The sequence below is a fragment of the Orycteropus afer genome, unplaced genomic scaffold, assembly GCF_000298275.1.
Source record: "Orycteropus afer afer isolate SDZICR_OR568_19922 unplaced genomic scaffold, OryAfe1.0 scaffold00450, whole genome shotgun sequence".
Lineage (NCBI taxonomy): Eukaryota > Metazoa > Chordata > Mammalia > Tubulidentata > Orycteropodidae > Orycteropus > Orycteropus afer.
The window spans coordinates 186,817-211,697 of NW_006922037.1; the positions used below are offsets into that span (position 1 = coordinate 186,817).

A 24,881-nucleotide genomic window follows, 5' to 3' on the forward strand; every position below is an offset into this window, starting at 1 on the left:
TAGATCCAGTTCCTTGAGTTCTACCTCAGAGTCATGCAACAGGTAAATCTATGCATGCAAAGCAATTTCTAAGATCATCATTTCCCATAAGATTGAGGTTGACTTAACAGGTGACATATCCATGGGAATGGCTCTCTTTAGGAGAAGTGAAGATTTTAGCCTTGAGACAAATATACATGTGACTTTTGACCTTGTTGATATCAAAATCCTGTTGGGGACAATTCTAATCACTGGGCCAACACAGTCCTGGGTAGAGAAATAATAGAAGTTCACATTGGACCAGTTAGGCCCAGCTATTAAGAAATATCTTGGCAGGTTCCTCTCTTGCCACCTGTCCATTAATGGAAGTGAAGAGAGAGACAGTGTAAGAGGCATTGGACTTTATCTTGGAGGATGACAGTAGTCATAGCATTAAACTCCCCAAAGGTGCCTGAATGTGGTCTCCAAATCTAGACTCAATTTCTGTGGATGCCAATGAGCTTTGGTGTGCTTTCACTCTCAGCACTTAAAAGTTAGTATTGACAAAGCCCAAAGGAAGCATATGAAAACTTTGGGAGCACAGCAAAAAAGATGAACCAATATTATAGAGCATGCTGCAACAGGAATCCTGTTGCCAAATCAGGTTGCCAAAGCTGCAAAGCTTTGAAAGCACCATCAAATAAATTAAAACATTGTTGTTATGTGCCGTCGAGTCAGCCCTGACTCATAGCGACCCCTCCTTGGGTTTCCGAGGCAGTTTCACTACGAAGTAGGATTGCCCAACCTTCCTTCTGAGGAGTGGCTGGTGGGTTGTGCTAAAAAGCAACCCCTTTCTGCTCTAGCCATTTTAGACTAATACCAAAAAAAAAAAAAAAAAAAAAAGATTGGAAATTGGAACTCATTTGCCACTTGTATGCCTGCATTTTGTTAGTGGACAGTAAACTAAGCATTCTGAAATATGCTTTTAAAGATGAAACTCTGACATTTAAACCGTTTTTCTTAACTCTCTCCTTTCAAATAGGGATCCTCAAACTTTTCTTATAGTTCTTGCCCATTCTAAGAATCACCAAAGATCTGAGAAAGAAAGACCAGGCCAGGGGCTGGGGCAGTGGGGTGGGACAGAAAGTAAGCACTGTTGCTGGAATTACAGGATTTTTCCTTCACTGTTTATCTATTCTGTAGCACTCAGCTGTTCTGTGTTGCACAGAAATAAAAGTTTAGTTTAAAAAGTATGTTAGAACAAAGCTGCAGAAATTGCCTGGAATTTCCTTCATTTTCAGCCATCTGGCTTTCATTGCTTACTTCTTTTCCCTCCTCCACGTACGTTTACCAAATCTTTTCAACACACACTGGCCAAGCTATCAAATGCTTATAAATTAATAACAGCCCTACTCCTTTTTTTTTTTTTTTTTTTTTTTAAAGGTAGTGCTTTTTGGTTTTCTTTGGGTTTTTCATGTCACTCCTTTATAAACCAGGAAGACAGTTAATGAAGCTTAATTATTGACATTTGGTTGAATAAAAGATAATATCGAATCAAATATAACTTAAGTACTAGATTAAAATGAAATTGTGTTTTCTTTTAAATTAGAGGTATTTCTCACCAGAAATGGAGATGAGAATTCATTTTTCTGAGTACCAAGCATTGCTTAATATTTTGTATAGCCCATCCCGCAGAAATCTTGCAATAGTTTTCTGAGCTAGGCATTATTCATCTTCTTTTAGAAATGAAGAAACTGAGGATCCGAAAAGGTACATGACCTCTTGAAGGTCACTTAGTTAAAAAAAGTGACAGAGAAGGATTTGAACACAGGTCTCAATCAATCTGCTGGTGCTGTGTTTTGGCAGTCTTAGGGATGTGAAAAGAAGACTTGGTGGTGCAGTGGTTCAACACTTGGCTGCTAACCCAGGTGGTTTGAACCCACCAGCCACTCTATGGGAAAAAGATGTGGCAGTCTGCTTCCATGAAGACTTACAGTCTTGGAAACCCTAGGAGGCAGTTCTCCTTTGTGCTATAGTGTCACTATGAGTCAGAATTGACTAGCTAGCAGAGGTTTTGGTGCTTGGTTTTAGGGCTGTGAAGAGATCTTTAGTGCACATTGGGAGGTGAAAAATTTAAGTTGTCAAACACTTTGTATAGTGGGATCCCATTTACAAAGGGCAAAACCTTATGTATTTGTATATGCCTATATATGCATACAAATGAATAGGTAAAGGTTTGGAAGAGTATGTACAGAACCTTTAAGAATGGTCATCTCTGAGGAGAGGAAGTGTGTAGAACCGTAGAACATTTTAGTGAAAGAGGCAAATATGCACTTCATTCCCGATTACTATCGCTATGTTTGAAGCATTCAGAATGAGGATATTTGTGTACTGCTTGTATAATTACACTATATAGAAACCTTTCTTAGTGGGAACAGAAGGCTAACTTCTTTCCTAATGACTGGTCTTCACTCCTTTTTGGATATTTCTTTTTTGAGGCAGATCTGGTAGCATAGTGCCTAAGGCATTTGACTGCTAACCAGAAGGCTGGAGGTTCAACCCCACCAGCCACTCCTTGGAAGGAAGATGGGGCAATCTACTTCCGTAGTGATACTGCCTCGGAAATCCAAGGAGGGGAGTCGGGTCTGACTCAACAGCACATAATAACAACAAAAACAACCTCACACCAGCAGAGGTGGCTGGATTGCATGATTTCTAGAGACAAATTACTCACAGGGAGGTAAAGGTGCTTAGAAAGACTTTTCTGCCTTATAGTAATGACTTTGTTACCAAGTTTGATGCAATATTTTCATCAGCAGCCCACAAGCAAAAATGGTCCTAATTTCTCAGGGTCAATTTTAGGCAAAAATGCTAAAGGATTAACATTTGTCCCTCAATATGCTGCATCTCATCTCTACTGACAATGCTAATAATTTACTCAACCCTATTCTTGTCTACTCTGCCCTCCTTTAAAATTTGCTTTTGTGTTCTTACTTTGAGAATATTTTAGCATACATAACTGTTAACCTAAAGGGTTATTATCATAAGGGTAATTATGTTGTCAAAGATTTCATATTACTTGGATCCACAATAAACACCCATGGAAGCAGCATCAAGTCCCATGGAAATGAGACATCATACTGCACCGGGCAAATCTGCAGCAAAAGACCTCTTTAAAGTGCTGGAGGTCAAAGATGTCTTCTTGAAGACTAAGGTTTGCCTAACTCAAGACATATTTTCAATCACCCCATATGCATGTTAAAGTTGGACAATGAGTAAGGAAGACTGAAGAAGATAGTTTTGAGTTGTGGTACTGGTGAAAAATACTGAAAGTACTATGGACTGCCAGAAGAACTAACAAATCGGTCTTGGAAAAAGGGCAGCTGGAATGCTCCTTGGAAGTGAGAATGGCCAGAATTTTCTCATCTACTTTGATCATGGTGTCAGAAGGGACCATTCCCTGGAGAAGGATATCGTGCTTGGTAAAATGGAGGGTCAGTGAAAAAGGGGAAGACCCTCAACAAGATGCATTGAAATAGTGGCTGCAACGATGGGCTCAGGCATACCAAAGATTGTGAGGCTGGTGTAGGACTGCCATTATGTTGCACACAGGGTTGCTATGAGTTGGAGCTGACTCAACAGCAGCTAACAACAACAATTATGTTTCAAACTAGTATTTAAAGCCTTAAGTTTAAGGAACTCTAATAATGGCATTTTCAGCAACATGACATAGGTAGGGGAAATGGAATAAGAAGATGGAGAGGAAGAGAGAACATAGCGGTCTTCCCAGCTATCACCAATAATAACATTATAATAGCAGTCTAAACACTGCTACTTATAAATTTGACCCTAGTCCTTTATACTCCTTTATTTGATAAGCACTTACTATGTTTCAAACATTATTCTAGGTGCTAGAAATACAGAGAGAATGATTAAGACATAAGGCAAATGATGAGGCAATCACCGACCAGCTAAAATGTTGGTGGTAAGCAACTCGATGGCAATTATTAGCAACAACAAGAAAAACAACTGATGTTCAGTGGGATGTACAACCACCCAAGAAAGCTATCTATGTTAACCAGGGCCCACCTTTCACAGACATAAGCTCAATGATCAAGACTTATATATCCAATAGAGAATGCTATGGCTTTAAAAACAAACAAACAAACAAACAAACAAACAAAACTTGGCTATCATCAGGGACCTAGAACCCAAAGACAGTGTATAGAAACATCAGGCCCATCAGAGTACACACCAAACTGTAGCTAGAATGCCAAAGTATGCAGAATACCAAAAACCCAGGTCAAACCCACTGCTGTTGAGTCGATTCTAATTCATAGTGACCCTATAGGACAAAGTAGAATTGCCTCATAGAGTCTCTGAGGCTGTAAATCTTTATGGAAGCAGACTGCCTCATCTTTCTCCTGTGGAATGGCTAGTGGGTTTGAACTGCAGACCTTTTGGTTAGCACCTGAGCACTTAAACCTCTGTGCCACCAGGGGTCCTCATGCAGAATAAGAACTATGAGTTAAAGATCAAAATTATCCCTAACTGCACAGAGGATGTTTGGGAAAACAACACACTAGTATATTCCTACAAAAAAGTGGTTTCTCTTCCATCTACATCTCATACTAGTCTTCAGAAGGATAGATCTTTTCCCTGATGTCACAGTTAAACCTTCCTTAGGAGCTCCATCTCTATCCATTTCTGATTTTAAAGATGGAAATCTACTTGGGCTCTTGAATGAGAGCTGAAGAAAATGAGTCACACTAGGCTGTTGTACTTTGGCTTCCTTTATTAATCTAATTAGCACCATTCTACAATGCTCAGCTGTGAATTTCTGGCCCCTAAAATCCCTGGCTGTTTCCTGTGACAGGCCTGGCCTGCCACTGACAGTTGGCTGGTGGAAAATCAGAGAACAGAGGTTATCTGGAGCAGATGGAACAATGTTAAACCCACCAGTGGTCCTTGTCCACAAGTCAGTGAAAAGGTTATAGAGTAGGTTAAGGTTATATAATTTAGCCATAGGTAGTACTTTGGGTTTTTTTTTTTTTTTTTTTGGAGTACTACTTTGGGACGGGAAGTACTACTGTGTGTCCAATTTCTTGGTCTGCTCATGGAAGGAGTGGGTTCACTGGCTGCAAATCCCAGATTTTCAGCTAATCCCAGGTATTGACTTCTTAGCATTGCCTTAGCTCATCACAGCATATGGATGTCATTACAACACTGGGATGTGTTAGAAAGGCCCTTCTGATTGTTTTTACAGTTATGGTAAATAAGCAGAACAGCAATGACACCAATTATCAGCACAAAGCAGCAGCAGTAGCAATCTAATGTTTCTGTCTACAAAATAACGATCATGGGATACTTGAATAAGATGTGGTGACTTCAGCTTATCTAGAAATAGAAAGGCAGGCATCTTGCGCAATGCCACACAGCTAGTTGATGACAAAACTAAGGTGAGAAACCAGGCCTAACTTCTTAGTGAAGACCTTTGCAGGTTGTCCATGCTGAATCCAGTCTGCTTCTTCCCACGTGCGGGGACTGTAGCCCAATAGAAGGGGTTTGCACCCTTTGCCCATGCACTTAGGTCTTAGGCTAACCCATCCGGAGAGCTGTAACGTTAGGACAGAGATACACGACCAGGTGGGACAGGGATAGAAAAATAAATTCTACAGGATTCCAGGCATGGATTGGGGATTTTCCGGATCTTGCCCTCAATTCTATTTTACTGCTCTTCTCATGGTTGGGGTGCTACTCCCAGCAGTGGCTGACTCCTTTCTTGGGGAATCTGGCATGAATAGTTCTCTTCACTTTTGCATCTGAAGAGGGAATTTCAGGCCCAATCTTCAGATTAATAGACTCAACAACTGTGGTAACCAGCAGAAGTGTCACATGAGTGCCCTGATCTGATCTGAGGCGGCCTGCAATCTGTATACTTTAAGTCCCAAAGAATGGAATCTCATCAGTTGAGAAATAATAAACAAGGAGCATCCGCTTGACCAGGAAACTATTGTTAATGCCTGAAAGCAGCACATTGCTTTTTACATGATACTCTTGGGAGAAACAGAAGAAAAACTCATTCAGAAGCAGCGTTCCTCTTCATATCTAAGATAAGACCTTATCCAATAACATACTAAATCTCATCTACAGATTTGAAAGTCTAGCTCTGGCTCTTTAAATGTCTCTCTTTCAAACCAGAATAGATGAGACAGTTTAGTTTCTACAGAGATTTGCTCCAAACAAGTATCTAAAGGCAAGTCTCTCAAGAAACCATAAAATTGTGTGGACTGAAGAAGTGATTGGATTGATTGATTAACTAAGACTCAAGTTTGGATAATAATGAGAGCAGGCAGGGCTCAACGATGAAATGCTCTAATTGATTTTACGCATGTGGAATGGAACACTCATCCCAAAGCATACTATAATGCATCTGCATGCTGTGTGTGTATAGATTTCACAGTGGATCAGTTTTACCACCCAGATGCTTCAGTTTCCTGTGCCCTGAAGTCTGCAAGGCAATTCATTACTATGGGGTGAGGGCTTGGGACACTGGCTGAGAGGTGGCAGAGACCATGATGTTTGGCCAGTTCATGTTCCTTTCCAGAGAAAGCACATGCACATACCAGCCATGCCACAAGGCTCGCTTTAGTGCATGGAGCCTTCTGGTCCTGGTGCATGACCATTGGGCTGGAATTCCAAAGCCCTGGTTTCAATTAAATTTAAGTGGATTTGACTAGAAGTTTGAGCTGATGCTAATTGGTTTTCAAAACACTGGGTAACAATAAGCATTCTGGTCTTGCCTGGGGAAAGATGTACCCAGTTCTGCACATGCTCCTGGATAGGAGGGTAGCCACCAAGTCCTTACCTTGCTGGGCAAGGATCCAAGTTGCAGGATTTCAGGAGCTGCGGGGGCCGGCGGCTGGTCACGCACAAGCTCTCATCAGCAGGCTCCCGCGTCTGTTTGTTCAGGCAGCTCACCACAGCCTCCTGGACACCTGTGTACAAATCACACTGTCAGGCCAGAGTGCAGAGTGGGTGTGTGTGGGGGGTGATGAAGTGTCGACAAGGCAGCTGGTGGGAGGTCTCCATGACTGGTAGGACTCTCACTGCATGTCAGAGAAGGCAGTTTAAAGCCCAGGACTGCCAATCTTGTCAAAGTTGACTGTACTCAGAAGAAAGCCTTCGTAGGCTAGTGGCCTCTGAAAGTATACCCCTTGAGAAAGGCAACTCCCCCCTAAAAGGAGAGGCTCTATCAATACTGTTGATATGTTTAGAAATGTGCCACCAAATTACATGGCCGCTGTTATTGAAACATGATAATATATTGCAGGAGAGGGCAGAGCAACCAACCAACCAACCAACAAACAAAATGGCCCCAAGATCTTTACACACTATATTTTAATCAAGAAACTTGCATTTGGAAGGAAATTCAAGCCATGTTTTATTATCCAATATTCTATAAAATGCTGTGCTTTTGGGGCCTTGCATCCAGGATTCCAGCCTTTGCTGGTATCCTTCTGATTCTATTTTTTTTTTGTGACCTAGAGCAGCTTTAGAAGTTGGGACAAAGAAAGAACAAGATTAATAATGATGACATCTGATAAGCCATCTTTCCACCAATACTCAGAACTGGTGTTTGAACAGGAGCTGGCACAAAGTTGCTTGCCAGGTCTCAGGGAATGACCTTCAGGATCCTTCATGGAGACAGGGAAAATTTAAGCATGAAATATAACAATGAGCCATTTCATTCTGGTGCCTACAGCCATACTAACAATAGCTAACACGTACGGGGTACACATTGCTAACTAGGTATCAGGCTAAGTGCGTGATATACATCACTCAATCCTCTCAGCAATACTATAGGGATCTGCTATTTTTATCCCCATTTTATAGATAAAGAGACTGAGGTTTAGAAGGCTTAAAAGACTTGCCTGAGGTAATACATTGACACATGGTCACCATGCTGAAGGTGGCTCCCAAGCTTGAGCTGCGTGCCGTTAGCACTGGAGCTTTACAGACTGACACATTAACATTTAAAAAATACTAATGCAATGCAACCCAACGCACTGCTGTGGAGTCAGATTCCACTCATAGTGACCCCTCCTTGCGTTTCCGAGGTGGTATCACTACAGAAGGAGATTGCCCAACCTTCCTTCTGAGGAGTGGCTAGTGGGTTTGAATTGCCAGGCTTCTGGTTAGCAGTCAAATGCCTTAGGCACTATGCCACCAGAGCTCCCCTAAAATACTAAGGGGTTCTCATATAGGCTTTCCTGGAGATCTTCAAGAATAACCTAGACATTTGTCTGGAACCATTTCAGTAGAGTTCAGTTTAAGGGAAGGGGCTAGACAAGACAGTCTCCCTAACTTGCTTTCAGTCATACACAGCTCTCTATGTACATCTAAAGATATCTATGCACAGTTACGTATTTGTACATTGTTGTAGAATATGTGACTCTACATATTATTAGTTATGTATATAAATACACATACATTTGCTGCATTGCTTCATCAAATAGTACCTGATATAGTACAACTGACTCATTCCCATCTATTCTATGCTTCCCCAGGAAGTCATCATACCAGTCAAGAAGCTAGTATGTCGTAAGTTCCTGACTTAGACTGGTCACTCAGCAAGATCATTTAAAAAGTAACATTTTAAAACCAGAATCTGAATAGTGTATCTTTCTCCCTACTTAAGTCAGATATATCCAACTTTTTTCATCAATGTACTTCAGCCATAACAGTACCCTTGGCCAAGACAGTGCCCTTTATATCTTCTTTTTTTTCTAGATTTTTTTATAAGCTTCAAATATTAATTTAAATGGACCATGGCCAGTGCAAGGTGGAGCACTGATATTTATACTGGAAATTCCTATTACTCTATCAAATTCTGTAATGTTGACTGCAGGGTGTTCTCTTGACCACAGCTGAGACAAGTCATTTGAAATTCATGCTACAATGATGCAGCAAAGCATTACACAAGAAACTGATGATATGATGCTTCCCACTGTAATGTTGTCGGTAACAACAACTATAATGTTATTGTTAGGTGCTGTCGAGTCGGACCCGACTCATAGTGACAACTCTTTGGGTTTCTGAGGCAGTATCACCACGGAAGTAGATTGCCCAACTTTCCTTCCAAGGAGTGGCTGGTGGGTTTGAACCACTAGCTTTCCAGTTAGCAGTCAAGTGCCTTAGGCACTACGCTACCAGAGTTCCTAACAACTGTAATAGACTGGCTTTATTGATGACAAGCCACTGCAAGTAGCTGACTATTCCATACAGACTCTAGAGCCGTAGTTAGGTTAGAAACTGGGTTCTCAATCCATTTGCCTACTTGATAGTTTCCAAGATAGTTGAAAGTGTTTTCTAAAATAGAAAATATATCTTGATTTTTATGAAAGTGAGATGATGACCATGCTGAGGCAGGAAGTGACCACAGGGGTCATCACATGCCTCACTTGAAGTGCTTGCTTCGGGTGGTGGTACTGGTAGTCATAATGGTGATGGTGGTGGTGGTGATATGTGTGAATGATGTGACTGGTTTTCATCTGTTTTGTGAACTCATTGTTTATAGAATTTAGGCCCTTCTAAGACCATAAGAAACAGGTACACCAAAGGCAAAAATTGCTAAAAGACACTTTGAGTGCCTCTTAGTTATGTAGGACGGCATTTACATTCCCTCCAACCAGTCATCATAGCTCAACAATTAAAGAAAATTACTTTTGGGGATAGTTAAGTTATGAGACTGGAGGGTTAATAACTTAATAAGTATTTTAGACTAACTAAATTCTAATCCAAAGTATTATAAAACTAGGCTTACTTAAGTAACGCTGCACATTAAATGTCTACTGCCATAGGGGGTGGCGGCCTCAGCATTCTGAGGTGGGGCTTAGGGTGTTGGGGGAAACTAAGGACAGAGTTCTGTCATAATTATAATTAAAGGAGTATCTGGGACCAGCCCTCTGGTCAACGCACAATAAATATTTGTGGAATGAACGAATGAAATGCCTAAAGGGCAGGGCATTTTAAGCACAGCTTAAAATTTAGCCTAAAGGGAGGTGGGAATAGGATGCCATAGGAAAGGAATGTCCAGTGAGGGAGGTGGAATGGGAGGGTGGGAAGCTGGAAGAGTAGAGAAATGTACGACTTCACCTGCGAGTTCACAGTGCACTTGGCCCAAGGGAGTCAGACAAGGATGTGAGAAGTTAACTCATCAAGTTTGTATTCTTTCCAAATGGGCTAATATATGCACTTAGAAGGACATTTTAAACGAACACAGAACACATGTTTAAGTATTATGGGCACTTTATGATTCTGGGCTTTCCTTACTCGACAGAAGCAGGAGAAAGGACTCATAAGGAAGAGGGAGAAACAGGTACAATTTTTGTTGAAGTCAATTTCAAGCTTTTCCCCCAGTTAGATTTTAATGTGGATTTTGCCATCTAGGGCTCAATATAATAAAACTGCTCAGGTTCAAAACTGCTCTTTGTGACCACACCTACAAATTCACACATGGGGAATTAAAATACAACCAGGAGGTATGGTGGAACACAGGACAGAAATCTGAACAGGTGAGGCTCACTTTCAATCTTCCCAAAAATGGGATTTTCTGTGTTTATATCTTCCAGAATACCATAATTGTTACATGATATTTGCTGACAGCTCAGGGAAACACTGCCACTAACTATAGACTAAATTACTAACTGGTTGCTACTTCTGTTAGGTGAAAGGTTACTTTTATGTCTATCCAATTTCATCTCTTGAGATTACAAAAACAATAAAATTAGCCTGTCTTACTTTACAACCCGAAATTGACTTAAAATCTATTTGTTAATCCTGCATGTTTTTGGTTGACTTCAGTAAGAATGACATATATTTTATATATATCTCCTTCCTTATGGGTTAAATTTTGGTGAAAGATCAAAGTTGATAACACAATAAAATGTTACTGTCAAACAATGACTTGAAAATATATATGTCCCATATATTAAAAGTTTTTTAGTCCACATGAGCATCATATGGACCACATAATAGCATATTTTCACCATTTTGGAATTTTGAACTCTTAACATTTTAAGTGTAAGTATATTATCTTAGCACAGTGACATATGTAGGTAAGTGTGCTTGGTTGACAGATAAAGACCTAAGAAATTTCAGTAACTGTACCCTGCCTTGGATACGAAGGATGCACAATTTATGTTGTGCAGCCAGTGCCTATATGCAGAGATCTATTGTGTATCAAACATTCAAATCTTATTTCTAAATCTAAAATATGTTAAATTAAATACATTTCACACACATTCTACACTTTGAATTTTATATCCCTGGTTGGTCAGAATGGTTAGACTCTTGAAGATAAAGGTATTTGGTTATTTATATATTCTATTACTGCATCTACTTTTTTCCAGGCTTTACTTGTAATTGAGAAGCCTAACTAAGAGACCATAAATAATGCACATTTGTTTTAGGCTAGAAATAATCATCATTCAATTCAGGTGATCATGGGCATTAGGAACAAAAATACAAACATCTGAGCTCTTAAGTCACTCATGATATTGATAAGCAGCAACTGAAGCCACTGGCCATAGCCTCTCCACCTGACCTCTCAGATGTGAGATCACCAAAGCTTATTGAATACTTCTCTCATTAAGTATGAAAGAAAAGATGTCCTCAAAGTGAGTGAAGAACACCATATGAAGGCAGTTACATTTGCTGTGTTCCAGGAAACTGTCTTCCAGAATGAGTTGGAAGAATTCAGGTTTTAAAATACCAGGACTTCTCCATTAAAAGACTTCTGAATTCCAGAGTTTGAAATTGGAAGACTTAGAAACAAACAAGAACCCCAAGGTCAGGACATTTACTGAAAGACCAGCTGGGGAAAATGGATTCTTTTCTAGTACTTGTTCCACTATTAACTCCTTTGCAACTGCATGGGAATAAAATGGGCATATTTGTTCTTATTGTCAATAACGACAAAAGCAGCCTTTGAGTTTTCCAAATGTCATGGTTTAGAAAAGAGTTTTAGAACATAATTCGGAATACTTTGTTACACCAGCTAAGTAAGAAACTGTGCTGGAGAATATACAGCTATACCAGAAGGGGTATTGATAATCACTTGGAGGGATATGGCAAGAAATCAGTTAGCCAGCATTTCTTCACCTATCAAAATCTTTCTTGGAAGCCAATCTGGGAGATAGTGCCAATATGCATCTAATGTATTTTCTACCACAGTGAGAAAAGTCACGACCTTGCAGATTTACATGCTGATTTAAATCCTTCCCCCATCCAATCCTGTTCATAACACCTAAAGTAAAGAATTATTGGACATGTTGTTATATCACCATGGAATATACTGAAGAGAATCAGGTCGATACACATGGCATAACCAAATAATACTCACAATGAAAAAAGTTCAAGAATTCTTTCAGTGCTTAAAGAACAAGTTGGTATGATGGAAAGACACATTCAACAGAGAAATAGAAGCCCTGGTCTAGTACCAGCTCTATCATTCACAGTTGTATGAACTTGAGCAAGTCACTCAGCTTCTCTGAATCTCAGCTTTCTCATTTGTAAATTGGAGGTGGGGGGTGCAGACTTGGATCTTTCAAATCCTTTCTAGCTCCAGGTATCCATAGTGTTAATTATCCTTTTTTTTTAAAAAAATATGTAATATTGTGCTTTTAGTCAAAGTTTACAAAGAAAATTAGATTCCCTTTTAATGATTTCTATACATCTTGTTCAGTGACAGTGGCTACATTTTTTCTCCGCAATGTGTCAACAATCTATTTCTATTTTGGTTGTTCCTTTTCTATTAATCTAGTTTCCTTGTGCCCCCCCCCCATTTCAATTATCTTTTTATACATTATTTTCCTTTGCATAAATAGATATTACTTTGGGAAATCAGTAAATTGAAGGGACTACAACCTGTCCTTGGGAATAGCAGCATTTTCTGGCAAGTTGGGCCTTGGTGCATACCACATGCACTGAATCAACAGTAGAGATAAATAAACCTGAATGGTGAGAGCATTGCCAGATCAGTGTCAACTGTGTTTCTCAGTCAGCTGCACTAAAGATATATTGCAAAACATCAGAATGACAACTGAAAGTGAAAGTATTAGCTGTGTTGGCCACTCACAGTTGACAGTCTGAGAGCAACATAAGCCAAAAGAGAAAGACATCTGTGTTTCATTCAGCATGCTTTACATTTAGATTGGCTTCCTCTCCTCCTCCCTTTGCTTATCATTCTTGAGGGAGAGGCAGTCACACGACACAGTTGCATACAGGGAGAGAAGAAAGATATTGAGAAAACAAAAGGATGGCAGGGGTCTGAGCCAGAGCCCCCCTTCTTACCTCCGCCACATGACTCAGAGCACTTGGTGAAGCCCTCATATTCCCAGTCATACAGCTCATCAAAATCGTGCAGGCCACCGAAGAGCCCATCCATCTCCTCTGGGTTAAACTCAGCAATTTCACCGTTGCATGGTCCTGCGTAACAGGCACGCTGGGATGCCGGTTTGGGCCCTTCACATTCGTCAACAGGCAGGTCAGCCACGGACTGAGAGAAAGACAGGAGCACCTGGCACCTGACCATTCGCACCTGGGTGCCCATGCCACAGGTCACAGTGCAGGCCGACCAGGCCTCTGGGATGAACCTGCAGCCAGCAAGCAAACAAGAGGACAGGATGAGAAGGCCCAGGCAGGAAACTACGGGGGTTCTGAGGGGCTGCATCCCACCTGCCTCCACTGCCTGCTGCTTTCTCAGGGTGTGCACAGGGCCCTGCTGTCCTGTCCTGTGATGGATGCTCCAGTTAGTTCCTGAGCTCATTTGCCACTGTTTCTGGATTGGTTTCTTTATGAGCGTCACATGAACTCCCAGCTGTAAGACATTCCAGCCACAGACCACCTGCTTACTGCCTGCTTTGCACCCATAATGGTAGCTCTTGAGGGCAGAGGATTGGTGGTTTCTCCTCTGGTGTTCTAAATCCCAGCACTTGTGCCTCCTGCAAGATGTTGGCTATTCTTATAGCAGATTAATATTGATACTAAAAACTATAACAAAATAAGCCCTAGGGGATATTTAAGGAAGTTTTTTTTTTTTTTTTTTTTTAAGCCTGAATCTCATATTCTGCAACTTACTTTGCTTTTCTGTTCAATGTGCTTCCCAAGATTTATTTATATGTACAAAGAGGTTTTCTTGTAAGTTTCCAAGAATGGAGTAAAGTCCTGTTCCTCACACATTCTTTGAATTAGTCTGAACTCCAATTCTTTTTATATCACAGAGGAAAGACATGCTACAAATTTAAATCCATAGGCATGCCACTGTAAATGAGAGGTTTTACATACATATAAGTTTGTTCAACATCCTCTACACCCACCTCCCGAAAGAAGTGACAAGAGGAAAAACTTGGTTTTTCTCTCAGTGTCTCTAGAATGTAGCACAAAATCCACATTCTAAAGAAAGGTCCCCCAACTTGCCCAAATCAACAATGGCCACAGTGAAATGACCTTGAGAAGGGCCTAGCGTAAAAAAGCCCGGAGGGAATCACTAACATTTTCAAAAAGCTACTATAATAACATAGAGAAAGAACTTAGGGATAGAACTTTTTCTTTTTCCACGACCCCATGCTTTCTCACAGGGAGTCCTGCTGAGGAGGCATGCAAACCTGGCTCCTTAACCTTGACTTTGGCAGAAAACTAAAGAACTGATAAGAAGGTTAGAGTATTAAAACCTAGCAAATGCAAATAGTTCAGATCTAGTTTAGGGAAATTGAAATTCTAACAGCAAACTAATCCAAGTTTTCAAATTGGAAGGAATGCAAAAAAGCTATTTCCTGGGCCTGAGCCTGGGCTGCATGTGGAGCAGAGGTGATCTAGCCATGGGAGCCAGACTTCTCCAATGCAGGATACCACGTTCTGAAGCATGTCAAACCACAAAACCAAGCCAATTGATACCAAGTTGGTTTCAACTTATGGTGACCTGTGTGTTTCTGAGTAGAACTGTCTCTCATAGGGTTTTCGATGGCTGTGATCTCTCAGAAGCAGATCACCAGGCCTTTCTTCTGAAGCGCCTCTGGGTGGGTTTGAGCTCCTAACCTTTCTTGTTAGCTGGCAAGTACTTTACTGTTTGTGCCACCAGAGAACCCTTAGGCATGGTAAGAGTCCGTTAAAAGAAGGGCTTGATTCCTGCTACCTTTGAAGAGACACACCCTAGGAAAGAACCAAGTCACCATACAACCATGTTGGAAAAGCAAACAAAGGCAGAATGGCGACCTGAGATTATTCCCATGAAATTCTTATTGTAATTTAATTTCCCTCTTGTTTTAAAAGTTTTCACTCAATCTTTGATCAGCTAGAGAATTTGGGAGAAAACAGAATTCTACAAGATTAAAAAGTCTTTCTTTAAATAAGGCCCAGGTAGGTGGTTCTTAGAAACATAAAACCAAAATCTACGGTCAAAATAATTTTAACCCTATTCATTGCACATTCATATACACCTACCTTGTGCCTAGAACAATGATCAGACAAATACACTAGCAATGAATTTTATAAACACAGGTGTAGACATAAAGCAAAATGCTTATTATACCATTTTGTATATAAACACACATGCAAAACCAAACGATAAACCTGACAACTTTGACTACAGTGCTGTGAATAATACTTCTTTAATAATGTGAGGCCGAGAGTTTTTTCAAATAAAAAAGATGACAAAATCTCAAAAAGAACTGCACTGTATAACTTTCCCAATACAGTAAGGATTACTGTTCTGCCGCCTATAATAGCCCTCTTCAGTGATCATCTCAATAGAGCAAATGTCAGCAAATTTTTCCTGTAAAGGGCCAGACAGAAAATATTTCAGGCTTCTAGGCCATGTGCTCTCTCTAACACAACTACTCAGCTCAGTCATTATAGTGCAAAAGCAACCATGGACAATATGTAAACAAGTGGGTGAGGCTGTGTTCCAGTAAGATTTTATTTGCAAAAATAAAGGGTGGTAGTGGAAGGGGCTAGCTTTGGCTTGTGGGCTGTAGCTTGCCAATCTCTTCTGCAGAATATCTGGTAGAGATGCTAGGGAAGAATAGATTTCAAAGTTTTGGATTGAAATGTCCCCCCCCCCCCCCCCCCCCAAAAAAAAATAGAGAGAGAGAGATGTTCAATTCTTGGCCTTTGGACTTATGGATGTAATCCTTTTTGGATATAGGATTTTTATTTTCTTATGTTAATGAGGTCATACCAGTGAAATTAAGATGACTGCTAAAAGACAATACCACAAAACACAAATTGTTTTTAATTAGTGTGAACTTGATGAAGAACTGAGGATAGTAGTTGGGAGATAAGCCAGTAAGGCTGTTTGATGTTTGATCCTAAACCTAATCACTTCTGAGTTATAAAAAGACCAAGATAGAAACAGACACACACATGGAGGAAGACAGATGCCATGTGAGAATCATGTATAAGCCAAGGAATGCCAAGGAACCAAAGAACACCAGAGCTACCAACCAAGAATAAATCAATAAGGCTGAGATCTTGATTTGGACTTTGAGCCTCCAAAACTGTGAGAAAATAAATTTCTGTTCTTTAAAGCCACCCACTTATTTGTGTTATAGTACCACCAGGTAACTAAGACAGTCATCAACCTTATTTTAGCTTTTGGTTTTCCTCTTTTTCCATGTATGTAAATTTATAGGACCCTCAAATTGCCAACTTCTTTTGTTTTTTTCTTCCAAAGTGAGTCCCAGATGAGTCTAGAATATAAATAATGCACAAGCTGTACCCCTCAGCTCTCCTTGCCTATAGAAGGTGAATCACTTTGCATTTGGCTTCCTTCCAAGATCAGGAAGCCACACCAAAAGCACACAAAGTAGAAAGGGCATGCCAATGAAGCCCTATGAATTTGTTGCAATGATTGAAACTTGTTTAAAGCAGCATGCCTAAATAATTATATATATATATATATACATATGCATGTATATGTGTATGTAAATGTGTGTGTGTGTGTGTGTGTGTATTTTTATCTGGGCATTTAGGGTTAATAGCAAAAAACAACAAACATCTGCTTTATGTCTCCCAAATGAGAGTCTTATCAAATGTCAAATAGCCTTACTGGCTTATCTGTCAACCCACTATCTTCAGGTCTTCATCAAGTTCACACTATTTAAAAACAATTTGGTTTTTAAGTGGTATTGTCTTTTGGCAGTCATCTTAATTTCACTGGTGCATATATTGTATGTTATAGTCTCTCATTAAGGCAGGAGATTATATTTCAAAAGAAAAAATATCTGATAGTGCAAACTGCCAAATGAGTAATAACAATTTTTCATAATAAGCTTTTCCCAACATCCCAAGGATCTCCCAACTTTGTATTTACTATCTTGAGCTTTCCGGCCACGAGTGGGAGGAAGCAAGGTCAATAAGAGGGCAGGCAAGTGAGCTTGGAGATTTAGATATAATGCTTAGAAATCTCATCTTGTAAAGTACTTGTTCAGTTAGATCCTTTAAAGTGGGACTTCAAGAACAAAGAGCAATTGGAGTTTTATCAGTAGGTTAATTATTTTCATGTGCAAATTCTTTTTTTTTTAAATGAGGTATTTATTGTTATAGAAAAACATGAAAAAGTTTAGCTTTTATTTAGAAGCTCAATCTGGGTAATTAGTTTTTAGCAGCACTACTGTGGGGGTGAATGAAGAATGACTGGATATGTTCAGTTCTTTAAAAGACTGGCTTAAACTTCAGAAGTGACTGATACAGTTTCTGTGTTTAGTCTTCCCATCCCCAGGAATTAAAAAACAAGCAAACTGGCAAATGAATGGTTTATGCTCCTGTCTGGTCTCCTGTTTGCAGCTTGATTGTTCATTCCATTAACAAAAAGCTCTGCCTTAGAATGAGTCCATTTGGTGAAACAGAAAACAGTGAAAATCATATTCACTTGTAAAATCTCAAAGTGCTAACTTTATTAGGGGCTGTTGTGAAGATAGAAGCATGCACTAAAATGAGAACATAAAACCAATCAGTTTATTAATAAAATGCTATACAGAAACAATTCATTCTTGACTAATTAGTGTCATATCACTACAGATATTAGCTAGAGGAGTTGTTGTTATGTGCCATCGAGTCAGCCCCGACCCATTGCGAGCCCTCCTTGGGTTTCCGAGGCAGTATCACTATGGAAGTAGATTGCCCAACCTTCCTTCTGAGGAGTGGCTGGTAGGTTTGAACTGCCAGCCTTCTGGTTAGCAGTCAAGTGCCTTAGGCACTATGCTACCAAAGTTCCTTAGCTAGAGTTAGGCTCCAGTTTTAGGCACATACAGTCTGTAACAAAGATACTTTTTGTTCTATTCTATTACATTCCTTTCTCAAGTACATTTGATTAAAAAAACCAAGCCAATGTCACTGCCAATGAGTCGAATCCAACTCATAGTGACCCCTCCATGGGTTCCCAAGGCAGTATCTTTGCAGAAGTAGATTGCCCAATCTTCCTTCTGAAGAGTGGCTGGTGGGTTTGAACCACAAGCCTTCTGGTTAGCAGTCAAATGCCTTAGGCACTATGCCACCAGAGCTCTTTGGCACAACATAGTACATAAAAATCTTGTTCTACATCCTACTTTGGTGAGTATCAGTTGGGGTCTTAAATGCTTTTGAGCATTCATCTAAGATGTAACTATTGGTCTCTCTTCATCTGCAGCAAATAAGAGTGAAGAAAATCAAAGTCATTTGGAAACAATTAGACCAAAGATATGATGGATCATGAGGACCTCAGCCTTTATAACCCTGAGACCAGAAGAACTAGATGTGCCCGACTACCAATGTCAGCCACTTAGAAAGGGATCAAAATTGGAAATCCTGGATAGAGTGGGAAGAAAAATGTGGAACAAAGTTCAAAATTACAAAAATGACCAGAATAGCTGGGTGGATAGAGACTTGTGGAACCCCTGAGACTGTGGCCCCTGGTTATCCTTGGGTCCTGGAACTAGATACACTTATGTGGATTAGCTCTCAAGCCAAACAGTAGAAAGACCTACAAGTGGAAAACTTATCCCAGGGAGACATACCTATCTACCCTTGGGAGCTCTGGTAGTGTAGTGCCTAAGACACTTGACTACTAACCAGAAGGTCAGTGGTTCAAACCCACCAGCCACTCCTCAGAAGGAAGGTTGGGCAATCTACTTCTGTAGTGATACCGCCTCAGAAACCCAAGGAGGGGTCGCTATTAGTCCAGTCCGACTCCATGGCACATAACAACAACAACAACAATACCCTAGGGAGATGCACCATGATCAATCAACCACGAGACATCAGAAGGGCAGCATTTGCATAGAGGGAAAGCTGTACAGACAGAAGTGCATAGATAAGAAAGGCACAAGGAAGAGATATTCACAGAGAAGAGATGGGAGAAGAGCTTCTTAAGGTTGGGGATTGGGCCATGAAAATAAATGTGCATGTACTGATGTGTGTAAAATGAATCTACTTTGTAAAATTGCATATCACAATAAAAAAAATTAAAAATAAAAATACAAAAAACAAAAACAAAACCCTAAGACTAACACATAAATGAGGAAAGGGCAATAATAGGCAATTTCCCAGAGAAGACACACGAGTGGTATTATCAGAGTTTGAATACTTTACTCACTAATAGAAAGGAAAAATAAACATTAATAAGATATCACATATAGTTTAAAAACAAAAGGAAAAAGAAAGAAAACATTGCCATGAGTCAGTCAACTCCTCAGCAACTGGCTTGGAAGTTGCAGAAGACTGATAATAAAGCAAATGATTTTTACATATACAAATGTAAATTAATTCTGTCTAGGGGAATGCAACTGATTGTTGCACCTATAGTGCAACATAATGCCATAGCCTCATTTTGCATATATTTATAAATTGATTTCACCATTCGTATTCACCTAAATATGTGTAGTTCTTTTCATTTTGTTTTTAATTGGTTGCCACACCTTACCGGTCCCCTCATTAATCAGTGAAGTAAATAAAATCTTTGACCGATACTCATTTTATATTTGTATGAGAATCGTGATTTTTATCTTTTAAAAATTATATTAAGTGGCTGCAAAAGGAAAATAGCATATTGAAACAATAAAATATTGTATAAGTAATTTTATCACAAACGAAACAAAAAGTATTTTACGTAAATATTTCATTTGGGGGTAAAAAGTACCATATTCCATTGCTAATAATATTCCAAAATGCCTCATCTTATTTTTAACCCAATCTTCCTTTCTCTTCTTTAATTCTGAAAAGCTGGAATTTCTACTGATCCTGGGCAATTCTTGTGACATTAATGGAGAAAAATCTTCAGGGAAAGGTGAAGTTACCTAAACCTAAGTGGGGCCCTTGGGCATCTTGGATTGAGGATGCATTTGCACAGATGAAGTAAGAGGAAAAAAAACATATTGCTGCTGGCTTGGAAAAGGGAAGGGAAAACATTTCTTTTCTACTTACACTTTTGTCTGCTTCTCACCTAAACTCAGAGGATCTTACGTACACAACTTCTGAGTTACTTAATGTCTCTGAATGAAATTAAAAGTGAAGACTAAAAAAATTTAAAAAAACCTTTGAAATAAGTGGACAAAAACAAAACCTTTGGAATACTACAAAGGGAAAACAACTCCTCAGTTGAATCACTCTTGGAATTTTAGAATTACACACAAAATCCATAATGTCAAGATAGCCTTAAAATTATTATTTAAACACATAGCAAGAACATGAAAATTTTGCAAGATTATTTATCTGAAACATCCTTCTACATTCACTGAGAACTTTCCCTAAATCATTCCACATAAATGAGAATCTAACTTATTATGAAATATTTTTTAGTCAAGGATACTTGATCCAAATGTGGAATTAGAAATATATTTCTCAATTGCTTTTGTTAGCTTGCAAATCTCTGGAGTCACAAATCATTCATGCTAGTTACACAATTCATACTGAGGTCTCCAAGTGCAATTTTTCAAAGGTGGTCAGGAGACCACTCCCCAAAACAGTTCCTTTCATAGGTTCCTCAAATCCTCAAGAAGTATGCCTGGCATCTGGGGGTCTTCAGGACTGTAAGTTTCCCTAGCAGTATAACCAAGAATAGAATGATCCTGGAAATTAAAATAACAAAATAACAATTTTGATGAAAGCCACTAATACAACCATTTGAAAAAAATCCAGTGAGTCATCCTGTCTAATGCTGCTAAATCCACTGCTGTTGAGTCAATTCTGACATAGCAACCCAAAATTGAACAGCCCCATGGGGTTTCCAAAGCTGTAAATCTTTATGGAAGCAGACTTCCTCATCCTTGTCCTCTGGAGTGGCTAGTGAATTTGAACCACCAACCATTTGCTTAGCAGGTGAATGCTTAATCATAACCAGTAATAATTTGAAGGGAAGACTCAATTCCAGAACATACAAAAGCAGTCTTGAGAGAACTATATTTAGTGGCATTTTCCAAATAGTGGATGTCATTTCCTCATGATAATGATGCCCTTTTGGGTTCTCTGAGAGGCAGGTGGCCTCTCTGCAAGAATACCTCAAGAATACCTTGAGAAAAATGCTCAGTGCTAGAATCAGGAAAAGAGAGATTGACTTCATTAAAGACCACAGCTTCCCTGTGAAAGAGACTTTATACTATAGAGGAAATGCTTTCTGGGGATCAGAGTTCTCTGCACTTTCTACTGAGTCCACAGACTACTGGGCTCTTTGAGAGCCTGGGACCTCATATACTTGAGTACTCTGTTAAAAGTCTTTTTGTTGTTCTGCCCTGGCTTTTCTCTCTTATGCTTCCAGACAAGGTATGGGAAGGAGAAAAGCCAGCATGAAGAAAGGTTACAAGTTTGAGTCTACCCAGAGACACCTTGGAAGACCTACTTCTGAAAATCAGCCATTGGAAACCCTAAGGAACACAGCTCTATTCTTCTGACACACATGGGGCAGCCATGAATTGGAGTCAATTCGATGGCAATGGATTTGTTTGTTGTTTAAATGCGCTAGACACTGCTTTCACCCAAATCACAATAAAAATAATTAAATAAATAAGAACTATTAGTATTCTTATTTTAATATATAGATGAAGAAACCGAGGCACTTGTCACACAGCTATTTCATGTTCTTTACCACTACACATTGCTTTCTTGCTTTGACATTTTTACTTTGATATTTCAAAGGCTTCTACAATTTAAAATATCCAAAATGGAACACTCGATTTTTTTCCCTCAGAACTTATTCTTCTTTCAATCTTTCCTATCATAGGAAATAATTCTACTGCCCACAAAATTGTTCAAGTCAAAAATTAGGAGTCATCCTGGACTCTCAAATTCTCTCACACCTCACTTCTAAACTATTCCCATTTTTTAAAATTCTCCATCAAAAATTTAACTGAAATCCATCTACTTCTCTCCATCTCCACTACCACCAACACCTAATAGTAATAGTGACACCTTCTTGGGTTTTCAACGCAGTATCTCTACCGAAGTAGATTGTCTAGTCTTCCTTCCAAGGAGTGGCTGGTGGATTTGAACCACTATGCCACCAGAGCTCCTACTAATAGCTAGTCTTTATATTTTAAGCATTTTTCATATGTTAATTCATTACAACCTTGTTAGGAGATGGAAACTGTTGCAAATATTGTGAAATGGACAAAAAGAAAAAAAAGATTATTGTTTGTTCTTTCAATGGAATGCTGGCATTGTCTTGCAGAGCTTCCAGGGGTGGTCTAATTCTATGAATCTTTGATTGTCTTTAGGTAGTGTGTTTTGCAATTCCACAGAGACATAGTTTCCGGACAGAAAACTGGCAATGATACAGATATTACTTTTCCATATGCTATATATATATATATAACAAAATAACAATTTTGATGTTACACACACACACACATATATATATATGTATATATATATATAAATAACAAAATAACAATTTTATATATATATAGGAGCTCTGGTGGCATAGTGCCTATGGCATTTGACTGCTAACCAGAAGGCTGGCAGTTCAAATCCACCAGCAGAAATCTACCTCAGAAAGAATATTAGGTAAACTATTTTGGTAGTGATACCGCCTCAGAAACCCAAGGAGGGGGTGCTATGAGTTGGATCTGACTCAATGGCACTGAGTATGTATATATATAAAAAACAAACAAAACTCACTGCCATGGAGTCAATTTCGACTCATAGTGACCCCTCCTTGGGTTTCAGAGGCGGTATCACTACAGAAGTAGATTGCTCAACCTTCCTTCTGAGGAGTGGCTGATGGGTTTGACCTGCCAGCCTTCTGGTCAGCAGTCAAGTGCCTTAGGCACTACGTCACCAGAGATTAATTTTATCCGGTAGAAAATATACAAAAACAAAATAAAACAAAAAAAACTCACTGCCACTGAGTTGATTCTGACTCAGCAACCCTGATTGGGTGTCTGAGACTCTAACTCTTTACAGAAGTAGATCACCCATCTTCCTTCTGCAGAGTGGCTGGTGGTACAAAATATTAACTTTCCTAAATATAATTCTCATTTGAACTAGTTTTAATAGCTTACTGGTTCCCTCAGTAATTCAAATGTTAGGTACAATTTTTGATACGTGTTAATTTTATGTTGCATGGCCATTATATTTTACCTTTTTGAACATTATATTTCAACAGTTCAACTTTTATCCCAATTTCTCTGTGATAAAATTAAAACACAGACATTACCAAAGTATACTACTAAATAAAGGGCAGAATTAGTATTTATACCCAAGAAGTCTAGCTTCACAATCTAGGGTCTTCATCACCTCACTATACCATCTCTCAGCCTGCCCTGTAAATCAAGGTCATTGAAGCTACCACCATCTCTCTCCGGGATTATCATAACAGGCATTTATCTAGTTTCTTCCTCTCTAAGCCATCACTTCCGTAGTGGTACTGCCTCAGAAACCCAAGGAGGGGTCGCCATGAGTCGGGTCCGACTTGATGGCACATAACAACAACAACAACAGGTCATCAGGATCCCATTCTTTACATTGTAGCCAGGGAGATCTTCAAATGGACAGCTTTTAATTGTTTACCACTACAGCTAGAATATGGAGCCTTGGTGGTTCAGTGGTTAAAGAGCTAGGCTCCAAAATGAAAGGGTGATGGTTCTACTCCATGGGAGAAAGTTGTAGTCTGCTTCCGTAAAGATTTATAGCCCTGGAAAACCTATTGGGCAGTTCTACTCTGTCTTATAATGTTGCTATGAGTCGGAATTGACTCTATGGTGGTGGGTTTTGTTTTGGTATAGCTAGAATACAAGATAAACTTTTTACCAAAGTTACATTACGTCGGTCTCCATTTCTCACCATTCTCTGCCCCTAACCACTACCTCCAGCCACGCTAGTCTTTTAATTCCATAAATGTGTGTCATTCTATCATGACTCATTGTTTTGGCATGTGTTGGTCACTCCCGGATGATGCTACTCCCTCCTCTCAGCTGGGAATAACTCCCACTCCTCCTTTAGGTCTCAGCTTACATGTCTCTTCCCAACAAGAACCTCCTTGACCTCCACATCTATTGATTACTTTCTTAAATCCTTTAGATTTTCTTAGAGCACCTCTTAATTTTCTTATAATCACAGTGTAAGTCTTTATACAGTAACTGTCTCCTACTGGACCAAAATCCCTATGAAGGCAAAACTAACTTCTCTCTCTCTCTCTCTCTCTCTACGTATCTATTCAATCCAATGATTAGCATGGAGCCTGCCACTTAATAGATGCTCGATTTTAAAAAAATAAACTAATAAAATTACGTATAAGGCATTTTACTGCTAACCAGAAGGTTGGGGGTTCAAATAGCTGGGGGTTCCAGCAGCTCTGCAGAAGGAAGATGGGGCAACCTCCGTCTGTAAAGATTTACTGCCTTGGAAACATGGGGGTCACTATGAGTCGGAATAGACTTGATGGTAGTGGATAT

At 39.5% G+C, this 24,881-nt stretch overlaps 1 protein-coding gene across 1 annotated transcript in view; it reads right to left on the reverse strand.

Annotated features, from left to right (window-relative positions):
* LOC103208535 (ADAMTS-like protein 1) overlaps positions 1-24,881 on the reverse strand; it is a gene marked incomplete at its 3' end in the record, with an annotated part of 468,117 nt that overhangs the window by 180,582 nt on the left and 262,654 nt on the right. Inside the window, exons 14-15 of the mRNA XM_042782739.1 lie at positions 13,315-13,616; positions 6,827-6,956 (exon numbers count right to left, since the gene is read on the reverse strand). Coding sequence (XP_042638673.1) covers positions 6,827-6,956; positions 13,315-13,616 — 432 coding nt within the window. The remainder of the gene's footprint in view (positions 1-6,826; positions 6,957-13,314; positions 13,617-24,881) is intronic.